We start from the raw sequence: 18,496 nt of genomic DNA, 5'->3' as shown, positions 1-18,496 counted from the left end.
AGTTGCTGTTCAGTGGGTATAGAATTTAGTCATGCAAGATAGGTAAATTCTAGAGATCTGTTGAACAGCATTGTGCTTGTAATTAACAATACTATTGTTCAATCGCTAAGTCGTATCTGACTCTTTGCAACCCCATGGACTGCAACAAGCCAGGCCTCCCTGTCCTCCACTATCTGCCGGAGTCTGCTCAAGTTCATGTCCATTAAGTCTGTGATGCTGTCTAACCATCTCATAACGATACTATACTGTATACTAGAAACTTTTTCAAGAGGGGAGACTTCATGTTATCTGTTCTTCCTACAGTGAAAAAAATCAGTCCAGAAGGGTGTGTAGAATACTTCCTCATCCTTCTCAAAAATTTATCCTTTCATGATTCTGGAGGTCAGGAGTTTGAAATTCAGGTATTGGCAGAGCCGTGCTCCCTCCAGAAGCTTCAGGGGAGAATCCTTCCTTGTCTTTTCCTGTTCCCGGTGCCTCCAGGCTTTCCTTGACTTGTGGCTGCTTCTCTCCACCCTGTGCCTCTGTCTTCTCATGGTAGTCCCCTCTGTGTACCTCTCCCCTGTGTGTCTCTTGTAAGGACACTTGCTGTTGGATTTAGGGCCCACCAGGCTAATCCAGGATGCTCCTATCTCATGACACTTACCTTAATCACATCTAAATAAGGTCCCATTTACAGGTTCTCTGGGATGTGAGTATCCTTTGTTGGGGAGACCTACCAGCCCATTACATACTCAAACAAGGTGAATTTTTTAAACATAGAGACTGATATTTTTTATACTTTATTTTAAAAAAAATATTTGAAGCCAATAAAAATTTACAGAAAAGTTGGGAGTATAGTCCAAAGGCCTTCCTTTGAGATTTTGTTGCTGATATGCTGCCCCATCACCCCCAAAGACTTCGGTGTGCATTTCCTATAAACAAGGATGTTCCTCTGTGTAACCACAGTGTGACTGTCAAAACCAGGGAAGCAACACTGACACAGAACAACTTCACTTCTCTGCGTCAACCATCCCATCTAAGTTCATCCAATTGTCCTAATACTGGCTTCATAGCCAAAGGACCTGCTTCAGAACGAAACATGGCATTTAGTTATCCCATCACTTCACTTTTCTTCACCTGAAACAGATCCTCAGTCTTTTTTTGACCTTCAAATCCTCAACAGTTCCGAAGATTGAAGGTCAGTTACTTTGTAGAACGTTCTTCGATTTGGGCTGATATGTCCTCATGATTAGATTCAGAGATATGTCTTTCTCAGGACCACCCCCAAAGTAATGCCGTGTTCTTCTCATTGCATCCTACTGCATAACCTATGTTTTCAATTTGTATGATCACTAGCAATGAAACTTTTGATCATTTGATTAAGATGTATCTCCCGGGCCTCTCCTTTTATAATTAGTAAGTATTTCGTGAAAAGGATTTTTTGACTTTATGTAAATGTCCTATTCCCAACTTTCAATTTATTAGTGTATTTATTTGTATTGGAAAGGTTTTAATCTGTTAGAATTATTGTTTATTTTGATTCTCAAATTGTGTTGTGTTTAGCTAGAAGGAGCCATTTAGTCTGGTTCTGTGTCTTTGTGACATGTCCCCATCATTCTGTGATCACTTCCTTGCTTTCTGGCACAAGATAAGATATTCTAAGCTTATTTTGTAATTTTTTTGCCCCTAAAAGGAGCTCTGGTTCCTTTCAGTGGAAAAAAAGCGTTTCGAGAAACGTCTTTGCTCTGTGCGTTTTCCAGACTGTTGTGACAGTTTCTCTCTGTTGCTTTTCTCTTCATTCCTTCCACATGCCGTGTTTTTACCACCAGTGTGCCTTCCCCTCCCTTCCTCCCCAGCTCTGCCCCCACATAGGCCGTTCTGCTTCTCTGTTGATAATTGGGAGCTCTAACTCTGTGAAACCAGCAGCCATATGATAACAACCCTGTACCCTGGGAAAGGCTGGTGTGTTGTTGGCAGGCATGCTGGGCAACCAACTGACCCTGGTTGGAGAAACTTGTCTTGAGGACTTCACGGCAGGTAGCTCAATGAGCTTCAACATTTGATACGTATGAGGTATTCCTAGGCACAAGTGAGGATCAGGCCCAGGGGCTGATCTGCCGTTTTACACTGTGAGAACAACTGGTTTCTTATTTTACCTTAGTTCAGCTTTTCCTGGGATTGATTCCCTTGACTCTTTGCAGTTTGAATGTTGTTGCCTGTTCTTCCCTAGCTAGCATCCTTGGAGAAGGAAAAACTGAAAGGTCTAACTAACCCAACCATCCTTGCTTCTGCTTAGCTAGAGAATTTTCACCCAGACTATACCATGGGGTGGGGCCAGTTGGTTTCCTCAAGACTGTGAATGGAACCTGGGGGCTACCATGGGCTAGCAGTCCACACGGTGCTCACACACAGCTGACTCGGTCCTTCCAGCTTATGTCCCAACTCCTACCTCCTGGATTGGCTAGGACAACCCAAGATGTAGCTTCCAGCATCTGGATACTTTATCCTTCTCCTCAGCCTCTCTGTCCTCTCTGACCTTCTCTTAGGTCTTTTTCACTGAAGCCCTCTCTAGCATGTCTTCCCATACCCTCTCCATCCCTGGAGTCAGCAAAGTCTTGACCTTCCCCTGGAGCTGTTCACATCCAAATTTACCATCCATCACTCCATCCTCTCTTGAAAGTGAAAGTCACTCAGTTGTGTCCAACTCTGTGATCCCATGGCCTGTAGCCCACCAGGCTCCTCTATCCATGGAATTCTCCAGGCAAGAATACTGGAGTGTGTTGCCATTCCCTTCTCCAGGGGAATCTTCCCAACCCAGGGGTCAAACCCAAGTCTCCTCCATTGCAAGAGGATTCTTTACCATCTGAGCCACCAGGGAAGCCCAAGAATACTGGAGTGGGTAGCTTATCCCTTCTCCACCAGATCTTCCTGAGCCAGGAATTGAACTAGGGTCTTCTGCATTGCAGGCAGATTCGAACCCTGTGAAGCTGCCCAGGAGGGGAGACACTGACCTCTGGGCAACCAACCCAGAGGTGAGCAAGAGGACCTTGACATACTTGCTGAGAGGGCTCAGTTTCTTTCCTTCACTGAACTAGGGAAGAAGAGAGACAGGTGTGGGAAGCATGATGTGGGATGAAGAGTTGGAGTTGATTGTCATGCTGGACTGTGAAATTTAAACAAGTGAAGGAAGAGGCTAAGAGAGAGGAAAAGAAAGCTGAGTTGTCAAAAGGCTGTTAGCATGAATGATAAGGGGAGAGTAGCTACCTTGGGTCCCAACATCTTTCTAGAAACAAACATTATTTCATTCAAAGCCCAACTGCACTTTGCTTTCTGTTCAGGAATTTTCTCAGATCTGTATAATCTTACAATAAGCATCCCCTTTTTTTGTCTACCATTTTGAGTGAATTTTTATTTGTTGCCACCAAAAGAGCCTTTCTTGAATATTCTTGTTGAGGGTTTTGCCTTCAAGATCTATCCAGTGGAGACAGAGGGGTCAAGTCGAGATGTATCTATAATATCAACCTTGGGAGAAGGATTCTACTCCTCTTACCTCACAGTGCTGTTTCCCAGATATTTCTGCAACACTTTTGTTAAACAAACAAGGTCATCCTTCCTTTTAGGTCCATGTCCAGACAAGGATGTACTGTCTTCTTTCCTGTCATCCATTGATATCTGGACACTTTGGTGGTTTAGTCACTAAGTCATGTCCGACTCTCATGACCCCATGAACTATGGCTCACCAGGCTCCTCTGTCCATGGGATTCTCCAGGTAAGAATACTGGAGTGGGTTGCCATTTCCTTCTCCAGGGGATCTTCCCGACCCAGGGATCAAATGTGGGTCTCCTGCATTGCAGGCAGATTCTTTATCAACTGAGCCACCAGGGAAGCCCCTGGACACTGTTCCATGTTCCCTAATAAATGTAGATAGAAATATCCCCTGCCCTTCCTTTCCTTGCCATCATCCTGGGCAACTTCCATGTCTACGTAGACGATTGATGCAACAGGTCAGCTCTGCAGTTCCTCGCCCTATCCACTCCAAAAATAATGAAAACAATACATAAAAAGTGATTAGTATTTTATAGGCTAGGAAATATTTTCCCAGTCATAACCTCACTTTGTTTTGGTTTTTGAACTGCACTCCCAAAGCCAAATCATAGACTCATCCTTTTATAACTGCATCATTTCCAAAACCTGTATGTCTTGCTTTTCTTTCCATGAAGACAATTTCCTAGGCTCTTATTTTTTCCCTTTAGTTTCTCCCAGTAAGCCTGCCCTTAGGATTCATCAAGACCCTTTGTCTTTTTCCCTACCTAATCTCATAGGCTCCCAGCTCCCTTCAGGTTTCCTTCCCAGTTCAGCCAGCCCCGGGCTTGACCATGACAACCTGCATGTTGTAGCACCACAGCCTCCCTCGCGCTCTCATCTCCACTGTGTTCACCTTGTGCTTCTTGGCTTATCACAGCACTTGCTCTTGTGGCTCAAGCTCTCTTCATGCAAATATATGCTCTCTCCCTCTCCCTTTTTCCCTCCCTCCCTCCTACCCTTCCTCCCTCCCAGTCTCTTTCATTTTCTCTCTCATCCCAGGTGGGCCCCCAACACCGTTTAATATTGTATTAATTCTTGATGAACTCCTAACCTCTGTTTTCTTCTCCCCAGTCTAGATCCTCCTTCTCAGCCAGCCTCTGACTCTCCCCTAGAACAGCCCATATCAGTTTTCCTCTCTTCCTCTACTGTCTCTGTTTCAGGTCACCTTTTCATTGACCTGAACGAATAATTGAGTATTTTTATAGAAACCAGCCATTCTTCATTCTTGCTTCTTCCTGAAGCTGTCATTCAGTATTTTCCCACCCCTTCTTTAGATTCATACTCAGTGCTCTGTCCCTGATTTCCCTTCACTTCTTCTTTCTTCAACCCTCCAAACTTTGCTCTGTCAGAATCTGCTCTGTCAAAAAGGAAACAGTGACAGCCAAATTCCCAATTCCCGTGTGACCACAGAGCCCCAGGAACTCTCCTCCTCTGAACCTTTAAGACACTTCTCCAGCTTCTCCTTGAGGCTCTCTGATCTGTTTTCCTTTCCACTCTATAAATACGTGCCTCTCCCCAAGGTTTCATCTTGTCCTGGAGGGCCTTCTTGCTTCGCTTCTGGGCCATCTTATTCTTTTGCATAGCTTCACCCATGTGCTGCCCACTCTATCCACCCGCCACTACTCCACCCCATCTCTTCTGAGCTCCTGACCTACATTTCCAACTACCAGTAGCACTTGTCACTTCAAACCTGGCAGATCTTAAACAGTACTTACCATCTTTACCCTAAAAATCCCCCATCTTGTGTAAATGACACCACCAACCAGCCACACACATGGAAACCCTAGCAGGTGAATTCCCACAGTTAACCAATAGCTCATCCTGCCAGGTGGCCTAACGGTTTTGGGTCCATTCTGCAATGGTGGGCCTACACCTCTGCCTTCAATCAATTGCTATTACCCTTGCCTGATTTGCCTGTCTCCAAACTTCTGTCTTCTCAAGCTTGAAACACAGGTTGTGTGTGTGTGTGTGTGTGTGTATTCAGTCATTAAGTCATGTCCAACTCTTTGTGACTTCATGGATGCCAGGCTTCCCTGTCCTACACTATCTCCCAGAGTTTTCTCAGATTCATGTCCACTGAGTTGGTGATGCTATATAACCATCTCACCCTCTGCCAACCCCTCTCCTTTTGTCCTCAGTCTTTCCCAACATCAGGGTCTTTTCCAGTGAGTCACTTTTCGCATCAGGTGGCCAAAGTATGGGAGCTTCAGCATCAGTTCTTCCAATGAATATTAGGTTATATCAGACCATTTCCACCACAGAGATAGCACTGATTCCTCCATGTATGCAAAGAAAGGTTCAGACTCCCTGGAAGGGCCTTCAGGGCTCTCCCCACACCCTCTGTGCCCTCAATCCCTGTCACAACATTGTTTGCTAATGGGCTATTCTCCAACACAAAATAAAAAGTTTAAAAAATTAATAAATAAAATAGCCTGAAATTATAAAAAGGGGAAAGTGAATGCAGCATGAGTGACCCAGTGAGGATTTTTTTTCTGGCAATCTCTGATACAGTGTGTAGCTGTGACAGCCTGCCACGGAACAACCTCGAGGACTCGGGGGATGTGACTGATCGTTGCCATGGTCCACACCTACTATGTATGCTTCCCCTGCAGAGCCTCAGCTTCTCTTCCCACGAAGAAAGGCTCTGCCTTGGGATCAGTCTGTAAAGGCGAAATGTGTCAAGATGCGGCTACTGCTAGAGTGATGAAAAAGAGGAGAGGAGGGAGGGTAGCATGGAGGCAGGCATCTCTCGCCAAAGAAAGGCAACTGAGGATCAATTTGTGAAAACTTAACTTTGGCCTGTGCTTCCTAACTTCTTTATATTATTTTGGGAAATTTCAATGGAAGTGAATATGGGGCTCATATTGACCAGATAATTGATTTCTTTCTCTGCTTGTTTTTGCTTTCGAGTTTGTGCCAACCTTAGAATTTAGGGATGAAGTGTCCAGTGGACCAGAAAAGCACATGGAGACAAGATTGAGTGCAAACATGTATTAAACACACTATCTGCTTAATGCTGGGGGGAGTACCAAATGGCCTAGCACAGTCATTTCCAAATAATGCGGCACGTTGGAATCACTGGACAGCTTAACAAATAAATCAACACATCCCAAAGCCTGGGTCACACTCCACATCAATTCAATCAGAATGTCTGGGTGGATCAGTAATTTTTAAAGATTCTCCAAGGTGATTTCCATGTGCAGTGAAGATTGGGAACAACTGGTCTGGGGAAAAGAGACTGAGCTTTGGAGTAAACCGGACCCACATTCACATTCTGGTTCTTGCCCTCACTGGCTGTGTGACCTTAAAAATAAATGTAACCTCCCTGAAAATTCTGAAAGAGATGGGAATACCAGACCACCTGACCTACCTCTTGAGAAATCTGTATGCAGGTCAGGAAGCAATAGTTAAAACTGGACATGGAACAACAGACTGGTTCCAAATAAGAAAAGGAGTACATCAAGGCTGTATATTGTCACCCTGCTTATTTAACTTATATGCAGAGTACGTCATGAGAAAAGCTGGGCTGGAGGAAGCACAAGCTGGACTCAAGATTGCCGGGAGAAATATCAATAACCTCAGATATGCAGATGACACCACCCTTATGGCAGAAAGTGAAGAAAAACTAAAAAGCCTTTTGATGAAATTGAAAGAGGAGAGTGAAAAAGTTAGCTTAAAGCTCAACATTCAGAAAACTAAGATCATGGCGTCCGGTCCCATCACTTCATGGGAAATAGATGGGAAAACAGTGGAAACAGTGTCAGACTTTATTTTGGGGGCTCCAAAATCACTGCAGATAGTGATTGCAACCATGAAATTAAAAGACACTTACTCCTTGGAAGGAAGGTTATGACCAACCTAGATAGCATATTAAAAAACAGAAACATTACTTTGCCAACAAAGGTGTGTCTAGTCAAGGCTATGGTTTTTCCAGTGGTCATGTATGGATGTGAGAGTTGGACAGTGAAGAAAGCTGAGCGCCAAAGAATTGATGCTTTTGAACTGTGGTGTTGGAAAAGACTCTTGAGAGTCCCTTGGACTTCAAGGAGATCCAACCAGTCCATCCTAAAGGAGATCAGTCCTGGGTGTTCATTGAAAGGACTGATGTTGAAGCTGAAACTCCAATACTTTGGCCACCTGATGCGAAGAGCTGACTCATTTGAAAAGACCTTGATGCTGCGAAAGATTGAGGGCAGGAGGAGAAGGGGACAACAGAGGATGAGATGGCTGGATGGCATCACTGACTCAGTGGACATGAGTTTGGGTGGGCTCTGGGGTTTGATGTTGGACAGGGATGCCTGGCGTGCTGCAGCTCATGGGGTCTCAAAGAGTCAGACACGACTGAGCGACAACTGAACTGAACCGAACTGAAGGAACTTCCATACTGTTCTGCATAGTGGCTGTACCAATTTGCATTTCCAACAACAGTGTAGGAGGGTGGTGGTGGTTTAGTTGCTAAGTCATGTCCAATTCTTATGACCCCATGGACCATAGCCAGCCAGGCTCCTCTGTCCAGGGGATTCTCCAGGCAAGAATACTGGAGTGGGTTGCCCTTTCCTTCTCCAGGGGATCTTCCCAACCCAGGAATCAAACCCGGGTCTCCTGCATTGCAGGCAGATTCTATACCAACTCTAGGAGGGTACTTGAAGTTATTTTAGTATAGCCAAATTTATGGAAGAAAATTTGAAAACTAGACTATGTCTTTAAAATGTTTGTCCCATTTAAGACTATTTTTAACTTTTAGTATTAAGTTCCATCACGTGATAAAACTGTGCTGTGAATTTACATTAATTTTCTAATGAGTAGGATCTGCATTCTTATAAAATTCTATTAAAGCTTCTGTTTTGCTGCATCTAAGGAGCAGACAACTCAGAAGACCTTTCAGCATGTGTAAAGGCCATAAAACTACTCCTCTCAGATGGTATTAGGTTCAGATGTTGGTCCCTGCTAGCTATTATCTAGAAAATATGACAGGTATGGACATCCTTTCTATATGCTCAAAATTCTGGCTTAATTATATAATTTATTCACCAAACTTTATTTGGAGTCCTCCTAAGGTGTCCACACACATACACAGTGTCTAAATACACAACCAAGTAGTATTCGTTGTCCAGTGACTCACACAGGAGTGTTGCTCTTTAAGGATGCCTAAAGCTAAGTTAAATGGTCTCTGTTAAATGGTGTACTCAAGAAGTAATGAGGGAGATGCTGCAGGGCCTCTAGGGACTGAGTGCGAAGTGAACAGTCCAGGCGGGCGGCTCCTTGTGGAAGGCACAGGAGAGAGCCAGGTGGAGGCTGTGCCTTTCGTTTTGAACCCCAGCTTCTCTGACTGCAAGATAGGAAGGTCACACCAGAAATTCATTTCCAAGGTCATCATCTGTGGCGGGTCTCATCCAGTTCTGGGTCTCATTCCAGTTCTCATCTGTGGCGGGTCTAGGGGTCTGTAAGAGTTCATGGGATGGGCTGGCCATGCAGCTTCTGGCAGTGAGGTGTGTATATTCAACTGGGAAGAGGGGAAGTGTCGGGAAGGCTATCAGCCACACCAGTCAGGAAACACACACCACCCCAGTTGTATTAACAGGCAATTTAATAGAGAGAATTCCTAAGTGGGTCCTGGAGAACATAAGGGAAATTCTGAGGTATTACAGAGACAGGAAGTGCAGGAAGCAGCTAGGGGTAGAGGAACAAAGGGAAAAGGTTGGGATCACTAGAAACTTGGAGAAGAGGTCCTGGAGCTGAAGCAGGGCTCCTGCCCAGATGGGGCTGGTGTCGCTCAGGGTCACAGCAAGGCTGGTTCTGGAGTGTGGGAAAACCTGCAAACTGGAAATAGCTGCTGCTTCAGGAAGAACTGCTGGAATAACACCCACAGGAATATCCCACAGAAAGGCACAGTCTCCCTCTAGCGCCTCCTTCTGGAAGAGCCTAGCAAGGAGCAGCTGGCAAAGCAGAAATGTAGTTTGCAGCCTCAGTCATGTGCCCCAGCCAGGAGGGTGGGCTTGGAGCTGAGAAATAACTGTCTAGTAACCAGTCCTAGAGGGGCAGCTCAATCAAGGGATGTAGTTGACACAAAGTAGTAATCATGTCTACCGTGTACAAGCATGCATCCACTTTCTATCGTTTTACCCCACTTGGTCATAAATCCTCTCAGGCATCTTATGACATGGTCAGCATTGTTATTCACCTGTGACCAAGGAAGAATTGAAGTCAGAGAGGTTAAATAACACCCCGTGCGCGTGAGGGGCAGAATGGGGATCTGGACAAGACTGATTGCAAAGCTCTTCCCTTCACAGGATCCATTGTTTGCTGAAAAGGTGCTTGGTGGATACATTTGGAAAGGTGAGTTCTGGCTCATTTGTGGAGGGGTAGGGGATTTGGGCCTTTTAGGCGATGAGACCAATGAAAAATTTGGAAAATGGCCTTAAAATGGCGGACACATGTTTTAGAGAGTTTTATTTGGACAGAGTGTGCAAGATGGGTTGACGAGAGAGGAGTCTGGTGCCAGCAAGCCTCATCGTGAATTAATTGTGCTAATTTTGGTTTGGGTGGCAGCAGCGAGAAAGAAAGGAAAGTAGAGAGATTTTTTTGGAAGAAAGAATGAACAAGAATGGATAGACATAGATACTGTATGAAAATAGAACTCAAAATTCTTAAGTTGGGGGATCTAGGAAACTAACAGAAGAGTGACACTGCTTTCAGAAATAGAAATTCTGTGAATTCTGGAATTTTTTCTTTTAGAATATGACCTTTGCCTGCCTCACTCCTCCTAGTCCTCCATGACAATAGACCTCCATGACAGTATGTAGAGCAGAAGAGTCCCGGACTTTGCTGTCTCGCCCTGGTTATCATCAATAAAGTTGCTAATTTAGATTAACGGTAGCTACGTACTCTGTAATCAGGGAAAATGTGAGATTAGAGATGAAGAACTGGATTCTACTCTCAATCTGTTGTTATTTGCTATGTATTTTACTTTATCAGAGTTATTTCACAGTGTGACTAGAAGCATTTATTGGGATAATGGATAGCCCTGGTTCTCTGACTTCAGTGTTCATCATAATCACCTGAGCTTTTAAGAAATACCAACACCTAGACTCATTTTCAGAGTGTCTGATTTTATTCATCTTGGACCTGATATTATTTTTTTGCTGAGGCTAAGACCTGTTTGGGGTGGGGCCCCAAGAGGTGGAGGTTTAGGAAGTGAGATGGAGGGTGTGGCCAGCACCTGGTACAAAAACTGGTACTGTTTTTGTTTTGTTTTTGTATCATCGTCTCTGGTTATCTACTATCTGAGGGCTCCCTCCTGTGCATTCTTTGTTGACCCCAGAGTGTTTACTAATGCAAACCTCAGGCTCAGGTGTTGAACCCACCAGAAAACTCAGCTGGAACTGGTTTGCCCCATTCAGGAGGGTGGTGAGCACCTTGCAAGAAGAGTCCAGAGAGGAAAAGATCTCTGCTTGCTAGTAGAGACACAGCTCAGTAGGCATTTTGGATTTTCACAGCCTCAACCAATTAAAACTTATTTAAGTTTCCCACTGGACTTAGATGAGAGCAGGAACCTGTCACTCTTTCTAATTTTATGTGGGTACAGTGGGGCTCTCGAGAGGATAGGTATTATGTACTACTGGCATTCTTAGAAGGGCAGCATACTGCATTTAAGGGATCCAAACTGAGTAGAGCTCCAGTCCACCCGGAGAGTGGGTACTGCAGTGTAATATAAACTACCCTTGAAATTCCCTGCTAAGTGTATGAAGATGGTAGACCTCTGCTCACACGGTTCAACACAGCTCCTCTAGTGTGGAAGCAGACTGCTGCCTCTTTCCTGAGCCCTTAAAGGGTGGTTGCTGTGTGTTTAAAAAGGGCCATTTGCACCTGAAAACTGTGAGCTGTCACCGTAGGAGGCTTGGCCTGCTCCGGGCTTCTGCACCTTACCTGAAAGCAGAGAGCACAAATTAACTTTTTGTTGCCATTTTTGTTTCACTGTTATTTATATTTTTTTATTTTTACTTTACATTGGAGTATAGTTGATTTACAATATTGTGTTAGTTTCAGGAGTACAGCAAAGTGATTTAGTTATACACATACATATATTTATTCTTCTTCAGATTCTTTTCCTATATATGTTATTACAGATTATTGAGTAGTGTTCCCTGTGCTATACAGTAGGTCCCTGTTGATTATATATTTTACATATATATGAATAGTAGTTTGAGATGACTAGATTGGCTTTTTAAGCTCATGTATCTGAGTACTGTAACTACTATGTATAGAACTGTAAATGCAAATCAGTCTGGAGCAGAATTTCATTATAAGAGGAAGTCTTTGTGTACCCAGTCTCAGTTAAGCTAATGCGAAGGCACTGGACTCTGCTCACCCTAGAGGGAGGATGTACCAGAATCTTTAAAAAAATCCCTGTGGCTTATCAGTTTGCAAAAAGAGCCCTAGAGGCTTCTGGTAGGTAAGGAATGCCGGACCCCATGCTCTTCTTTCTGAGAGCTGAAATTAAAGAAATGTTTCTAAGAGTGTGGCATCTGCTGGCATGATAAAACTTCAAGAGCCCAAAGGGGAATTCCTTATGAGATGATGCAGGCTCAAACAAGGGTTCCAGCAAAACATGTAGATGAGGCTGAAGAACTTCGGAACCGACATACCGTTGCCTTTGAGGGCAATGACTGACCATGTGGGTGAAAATGAAGAGAGTGATACCCTTGAAACCCAAGTGTGAACTTTGGGTTGTGCCAGGATCTGGTCCAGCAAGAGTGTCACCTGACCCTTGAGCTAGACAGAGTCCTTTCACTTTTCAGGTTTAGTGATCAGTGACAGCACCTTAACTGAAAAAGTCACAGAAACAATGATGCCAAGACCAAAGAGACTTTCCAGTTATGCTGCTTTAAAAGTATTGAACCATATGGGCTTAGTGAGTCATTGGGATTCTTGGACAATTTGAAATGGGAATTTCAAGAGAAAGATCCTGAATTTCTGCTAATTTGGATACGTAGATGAATAAGCAATAAATTGGGGGGAAATATGTAAAGTTAGGTAGGAGGATTATAAGAGTAACACTAGCTTTCAAGCTCCAGTTATTCATCTGTGATGAGAAAGGGATAAAGAGTAAGGGGAATACGATTCTCAGTTACATGCTAATATTAATATGTCAAAAGACAACCAGCTCTCAGGGACCATTAGGCATTTGGGATCTTTTTGATTATCTACAGGAAATTAATGTGAGTGTGAATTTCTGCTGCTTTCATGAGTAGATCAGTGTATTTATAAACCTAAAGATTTACTTGAAGACACCTCCTGAGCCACACAATGAATAGGAAGCTATAGAAATTACTGTATAAAAATCAGAGCTTTGTTGAAAAATTTTAGAAGCATTTAGAAAGTATTTAACGGGTAGTTAATGATTTTCTGTTCTTATACTTCAGTTCAGTCGCTCAGCCATGTCTGACTCTTGTGACCCCATGGGCTGCAGCATGCCAGGCTTCCCTGTCTATCACAAGCTCCTGGAGCATGATCAAACTCATGTCCATCATGTCGGTGATGCCATCCAACCATCTCATCTTCTGTCATCCCCTTCTCCTCCTGCCTTCAATCTTTCCCAGCATCAGGGTCTTTTCCAGTGAGTCAGCTCTTCGCATCAGGTGGCCAAAGTATTGGAGCTTCAGCTTCAGCATCAGTCCTTCCCGTGAATATTCAGGGTTGATTTCCTCTAGGATTGACTGATTTGATCTCCTTGCAGTCCAAGGGACTCTCCTTCTCCAACACCACAGTTCAAAAGCATCAATTCTTCAGCACTCATCTTTCTTTATGGTCCAACTCTTTCACTTTCACTTTACTTTCACTTTGTCCGTATAGTAATGTCTCTACTTTTTAATATGCTGTCTAGGTTGATCATAGCTTTTCTTCCAAGGAACAAGCGTCTTTTAATTTCATGGCTGCAGTTACCATCTGCAGTGATTTTGGAGCCCAAGAATATAAAGTCTGTCACTGTTTCCATTGTTTCCCCATCTATTTGCCATGAAGCGATGGGACCAGATGTCAAGATGTTAGTTTTTTGAATGTTGAGTTTTAAGCCAACTTTTTCCACTCTCCTCTTTCACTTTCATCAAGAGGCTCTTTAGTTCCTCTTCACTTTCTGCCATAAGGGTGGTGTCATCTGCATATCTGAGAATATTGATGTATCTCCCTGCAATCTTGATTTCAGCTTGTGCTTCATCCAGTCTGGCATTTTACACGATGTACTCTGCATATAAATTCAATAAGCAAGGTAACAGTATACAGCCTTGATGTACTCCTTTCCCAATTTGGAACCAGTCCATTGTTCCATGTCTGGTCCTAACAGTTAGGGCCTGCCTCTGTGATTAACTGAGTATACAAACCTATTGTAACCTGTAGCTTTTCTGTCATTTCTATAGCTGTCCTTTTCTGCTAAGTTTTTTTTCCTTGACAATAATAAAAATCTCCTCTTACCATAACTAACTGTGTTGCTAGAACTCCCATAACCATCTTAGTTTTGTGGCTTGGCTAAATATTGGCCTCTACTATTATAAGAAACAGAGCTTCTACCTCCCAGGTTTCCTTCCTTTGTGGTTCTAGAATTTGAAGGTTTATTGTATAACTGTCAAAGTCATCGTAGCTTTCATCACCACCAAAACTACTTCCATTATTACCAAACCCACTGTTGCCATCAAGTTCACCACCAACGTGGCTGCTGGCAAAGCCATCACAACACTGAAGTTTCCTCCATGATCAAAATTGCTATTCCCTCGAAAACAACCTCTTCAACCACTGCTAAAATCTTCTGAACCATTTTGCATTGGATGAGGAACTGTCCATCTCTTGCTTACCCAGGGCTGTCCTATTTCACAGTCATGGCTATTCAAAAGGTTGCATTTCCAAATGACAGCCTTATCCATGGAGTTGTGGTCACTGAAGGTTACAAACACAAAGGGTGTCTTTTTGTCATTTCCCTAGTAATGATTTCAATCATTTCATTCTTCCTATACATTAATCTCTTACATGATGTTCTTCAGTCTTGTCTTCATTGCTACTGATAAAGGTCTTTTTCATAGGTAACTGGGCACCTAATCTTTGAAAACCTTCTCTGAAAACCTTCTTTGGTTCGCAGCTCTTCCATCCACCTGTGTGGCCTAGAATTCATGATGCATCTGCTTACACCACAGTGGCATATGTCAGAACTCAAAGCTTGTGGAGTGCTTGGTGTCTGGATCTTCCATTACCACCCAATCTGTGGGTGTTCCCCATGGCTCCTCAGTCTCTCACTGGTTGTTTTTTTTTTTTTTTTGTCTTTTTTGAAGTTCATACCTTTAACCAAGAGTTTATGTGGCTCTTTGGGAGACTCAATTAGACATTATGGTAGTAGAAGGAAGACTGTAACAATGTCCTCTCAGCTTGGCCACAGGTAGAAAATCACTTCGTTTTTAATGTCAGTGGTGATATTTTAGTTTCTAGATGTTTTTTAAATTCTTTTCAATTATCTTTTAGCTTTATCTTTTTCCTTTAAGTATTACGTACCTTATTAATGTTTATTATTCATTTTGAATTTTCTTTTATCATCTCTACACAGATTTGTAGACATTCTTGAGTATCTGAGTCCATGGTTTATTTTTTCTGTGACTCTCAATCTTGGAGGCTTATTTTATGACATGTTTTGTAATTTAAATTATAAACTCAAGTTTGGGAAAGTTTTACCTGGGAGAATCCTCTGCAAGCCTGGTGGAAAATGTGACCTGCTGAGAGGTTTTGTTCTTGCATCTCTAGGCACCTCAATCTAGAATTTTTTTAAGGTTAATTTCTTGGGTAGGTAATTGCTAGAATAAGTTGTATAAATTCTAACTTCAAAATAAGATGAGGAGAGGCTGGTAATCATAATTAATTGATTAATTTATCTTTCCCTACATGAATCTTAATACTTAGCAAACAGGTTCCCAGTTGATTCCCTGTGCTAGTGGTCAGATTTGTCCTTTATTGACCGTATAGCACTTTGAAGGTTCTGACTTTATGTGGGGAAGGATTGGATATTGTGTCCTAATTCTCATTCCTCACTTCAAGAAGGCCCCAAACCTTGTTTCCTGCACTGCCATGACTAATCTTATAAAGAGGGAGATCAGTGAACTTCCACTGAGGCACCAAAACTTGAATTTTCAGCTTCCTCTTTACTTTTGGCCTTTGGAACTTTCCTGTATTTGAGGTGGCTGTGGGGAGAATTCACTTACACATTTCAGAGGATGGTTATTTCACCTTACATTGAATTTCTAGACATTTTGTAGCAAAAGGCTTCTTTGGGGGCTATTTCATCTGCCATATTATTAATATCTGAAAGATAAATCTGATTTATTTCACCTACCTTTTCAATGCTGTTTCTCTAACACTGAGGAAAATACCATTTGGTAGATGGTAAATTGTGCCAGATTTTTGTTGAATAAATAATTGTTGAATTAAGGAATAAAGTTTAGTAGTATTCATGCATTTTAAAGGAAAAGTCCCTAAGATCATTTCTTCATCCCCAGGCAGCATTGGTCAGGGTGAGAATTTAGGCCCCATTCTAGGACAATGAGAGGAAATGACATTTAGGGGTGAGTTGTTACCCTCACGATTGTCTATATAATCTACCTAGGGATCTTATTCTGTGGTAGTTGTATAAGGAAAAATGCTTACATGTTCAAGAAATATGAAAATTGCTTTTGGACATCATCTCACTCTATTTATTGCTCCAAAAGAATGAATCACATTCTAGGCAGGATTACTTTCCCTAGATTTTATTTACGTATTTATTTTAAGGACCACCTTCTCCATGATCTCACATTTCTTAGCAGTTTTCTCACAAATTAAAATGCATATCTAGGGACAAGTTTTTTTCATCATGAATAAACATGAGTGTAAATCTATTCCATACACTTTTAAAGTAATAAAAATTCTCCACCCTCTCCTCTCTCCTTTGGACAAAGATTCTCTCTTACTCCCCTACACTCCTCAGATATTCATGTAAAGACTTATTCTTGGTTCCCTTACATTCTGAAGAGAATTTCTTTTGCTAATTTAGCCACCATCAGAAATAATATCAACCACAAGGCTGGACTGAGTAAGTTGTAGATTAGAAATCAATTGGATGTCAGTTCCAATAATGTGTACTACCCCAGCTCTGCTGGACTGTTTCTAGACCAGAAGGTAGAGAAGAGATCATCTGTTGTTTCTAGAACATTATCTAATACTCTAGGGTTATACAAATCTTCCCAGTTTGCTTTGTGGAGAGAAAGACCACCCATACTTCTTGTTAAACAAGGTAAAAATGTCATTATTGCTACTAGATGCTAGTATCATATTTATAAGCACTTTATACCTTTAAAATATTTTAAAATACAGTCTTACATTTGAATACAATTCTGAAATTTTTTTCTTGAGTACTGTTGCTAAGAAAATTTTAACCATCTCCCTATTTTAGGGTAATAAGGCAAGACTATTATGAAAAATATTTTAAAAATTATTGACATGTTAATTCACCTGAGTAATCAAGCATTAGATAGGAATTTGATGCAAACTCTTGAATAAATCATAATCCATGTCATGTTTGAATTGATACATAATATTTTTGAACTCTCTTCAGTTGTGGAGTCAATCTCCCCCTGACAGGGTAAATAGACTTCCTATGACCAGAAATCTTATATTTTCTAGAAGACTCTCAAGACCATTGTATTTTAAATATAAGTACCTTGTTAGATGTATAACTAATAGTCACTTTCTAGAAGAGTTTTTTTACATGTGACTCTACAGATGATTTGTGTCTGGCTTGCAGCCAAAGATGGAGAAGCTCTATACAGTCAGCAAAAACAAGACCAGGAGCAGACTGTGGCTCCGATCATGAACTGCTTATTGCCAAATTCAGACTTAAATTGAAGAAAGTAGGGAAAACCACTAGACCATTCAGGTATGACCTAGATCAAATCCCTTATGAGTATACAGTGGAAGTGACAAATAGATTTAAGGGACTAGACCTGATAGACAGAGTGCCTGATGAACTATGGACAGAGGTTCGTGACATTGTACAGGAGACAGGGATCAAGAAAATCCCCATGGAAAAGAAATGCAAAAAAGCAAAATGGCTGTCTGAGGAGGCCTTACAGATAGCTGAGAAGAGAAGAGAAGCGAAAAGCAAAGGAGAAAAGGAAAGCTATTCCCATCTCAATGCAGAGTTCCAAAGAATAGCAAGGAGAGATAAGAAAGCCTTCCTCAGTGATCAGTGCAAAGAAATAGAGGAAAACAACAGATTGGGAAAGACTAGAGATCGCTTCAAGAAAATTGGAGATACCAAAGGAACATTTCATGCAAAGATGGGCTCGATCAAGGACAGAAATGGTATGGACCTAACAGAAGCAGAAGATATTAAGAAGAGGTGGCGAGAATACACAGAAGAACTGTACAAAAAAGATCTTCATGACCCAGATAATCACGATGGTGTGATCACTCACCTAGAGCCAGACATCCTGGAATGTGAAGTCAAGTGGGCCTTAGGCAGCATCACTACGAACAAAGCTAGTGGAGGTGATGGAATTCCAGTTGAGCTATTTCAAATCCTCAAAGGTGATGCTGTGAAAGTGCTGCACTCGATATGCCAGCAAATCTGGAAAACTCAGCAGTGGCCACAGGACTGGAAAAGGTCAGTTTTCATTCCAATCCCAAAGAAAGGCAATGCCAAAGAATGCTCAAACTACCGCACAATTGCACTCATCTCACATGCTAGTAAAGTAATGCTCAAAATTCTCCAAGCCAGGCTTCAGCAATACGTGAACCGTGAACTTCCAGATGTTCAAGCTGGTTTTAGAAAAGGCAGAGGAACCAGAGATCAAATTGCCAATATCCGCTGGATCATTGAAAAAGCAAGAGAGTTCCAGAAAAACATCTATTTCTGGTTTATTGA

General features: G+C 42.2%; 1 protein-coding gene across 6 annotated transcripts in view; it reads left to right on the top strand.

Annotated features, from left to right (window-relative positions):
- Positions 1-18,496, top strand: part of ST7 (suppression of tumorigenicity 7) — a 315,966-nt gene that overhangs the window by 274,275 nt on the left and 23,195 nt on the right. For 3 of the 6 annotated variants that reach the window (XM_081537854.1, XM_081537844.1, XM_081537878.1), the window contains one exon: positions 9,855-9,900. The exons of the other annotated variants lie outside the window; for them this stretch is intronic. In XM_081537854.1, the coding sequence (XP_081393980.1) occupies positions 9,855-9,900 (46 nt within the window). The remainder of the gene's footprint in view (positions 1-9,854; positions 9,901-18,496) is intronic. 6 annotated transcript variants of the gene reach the window in all.

Source organism: Giraffa tippelskirchi, chromosome 10, assembly GCF_054371585.1.
Source record: "Giraffa tippelskirchi isolate mGirTip1 chromosome 10, T2T-mGirTip1v1.2.pri, whole genome shotgun sequence".
Lineage (NCBI taxonomy): Eukaryota > Metazoa > Chordata > Mammalia > Artiodactyla > Giraffidae > Giraffa > Giraffa tippelskirchi.
This window is presented reverse-complemented; position numbering and strand designations above follow the sequence as displayed.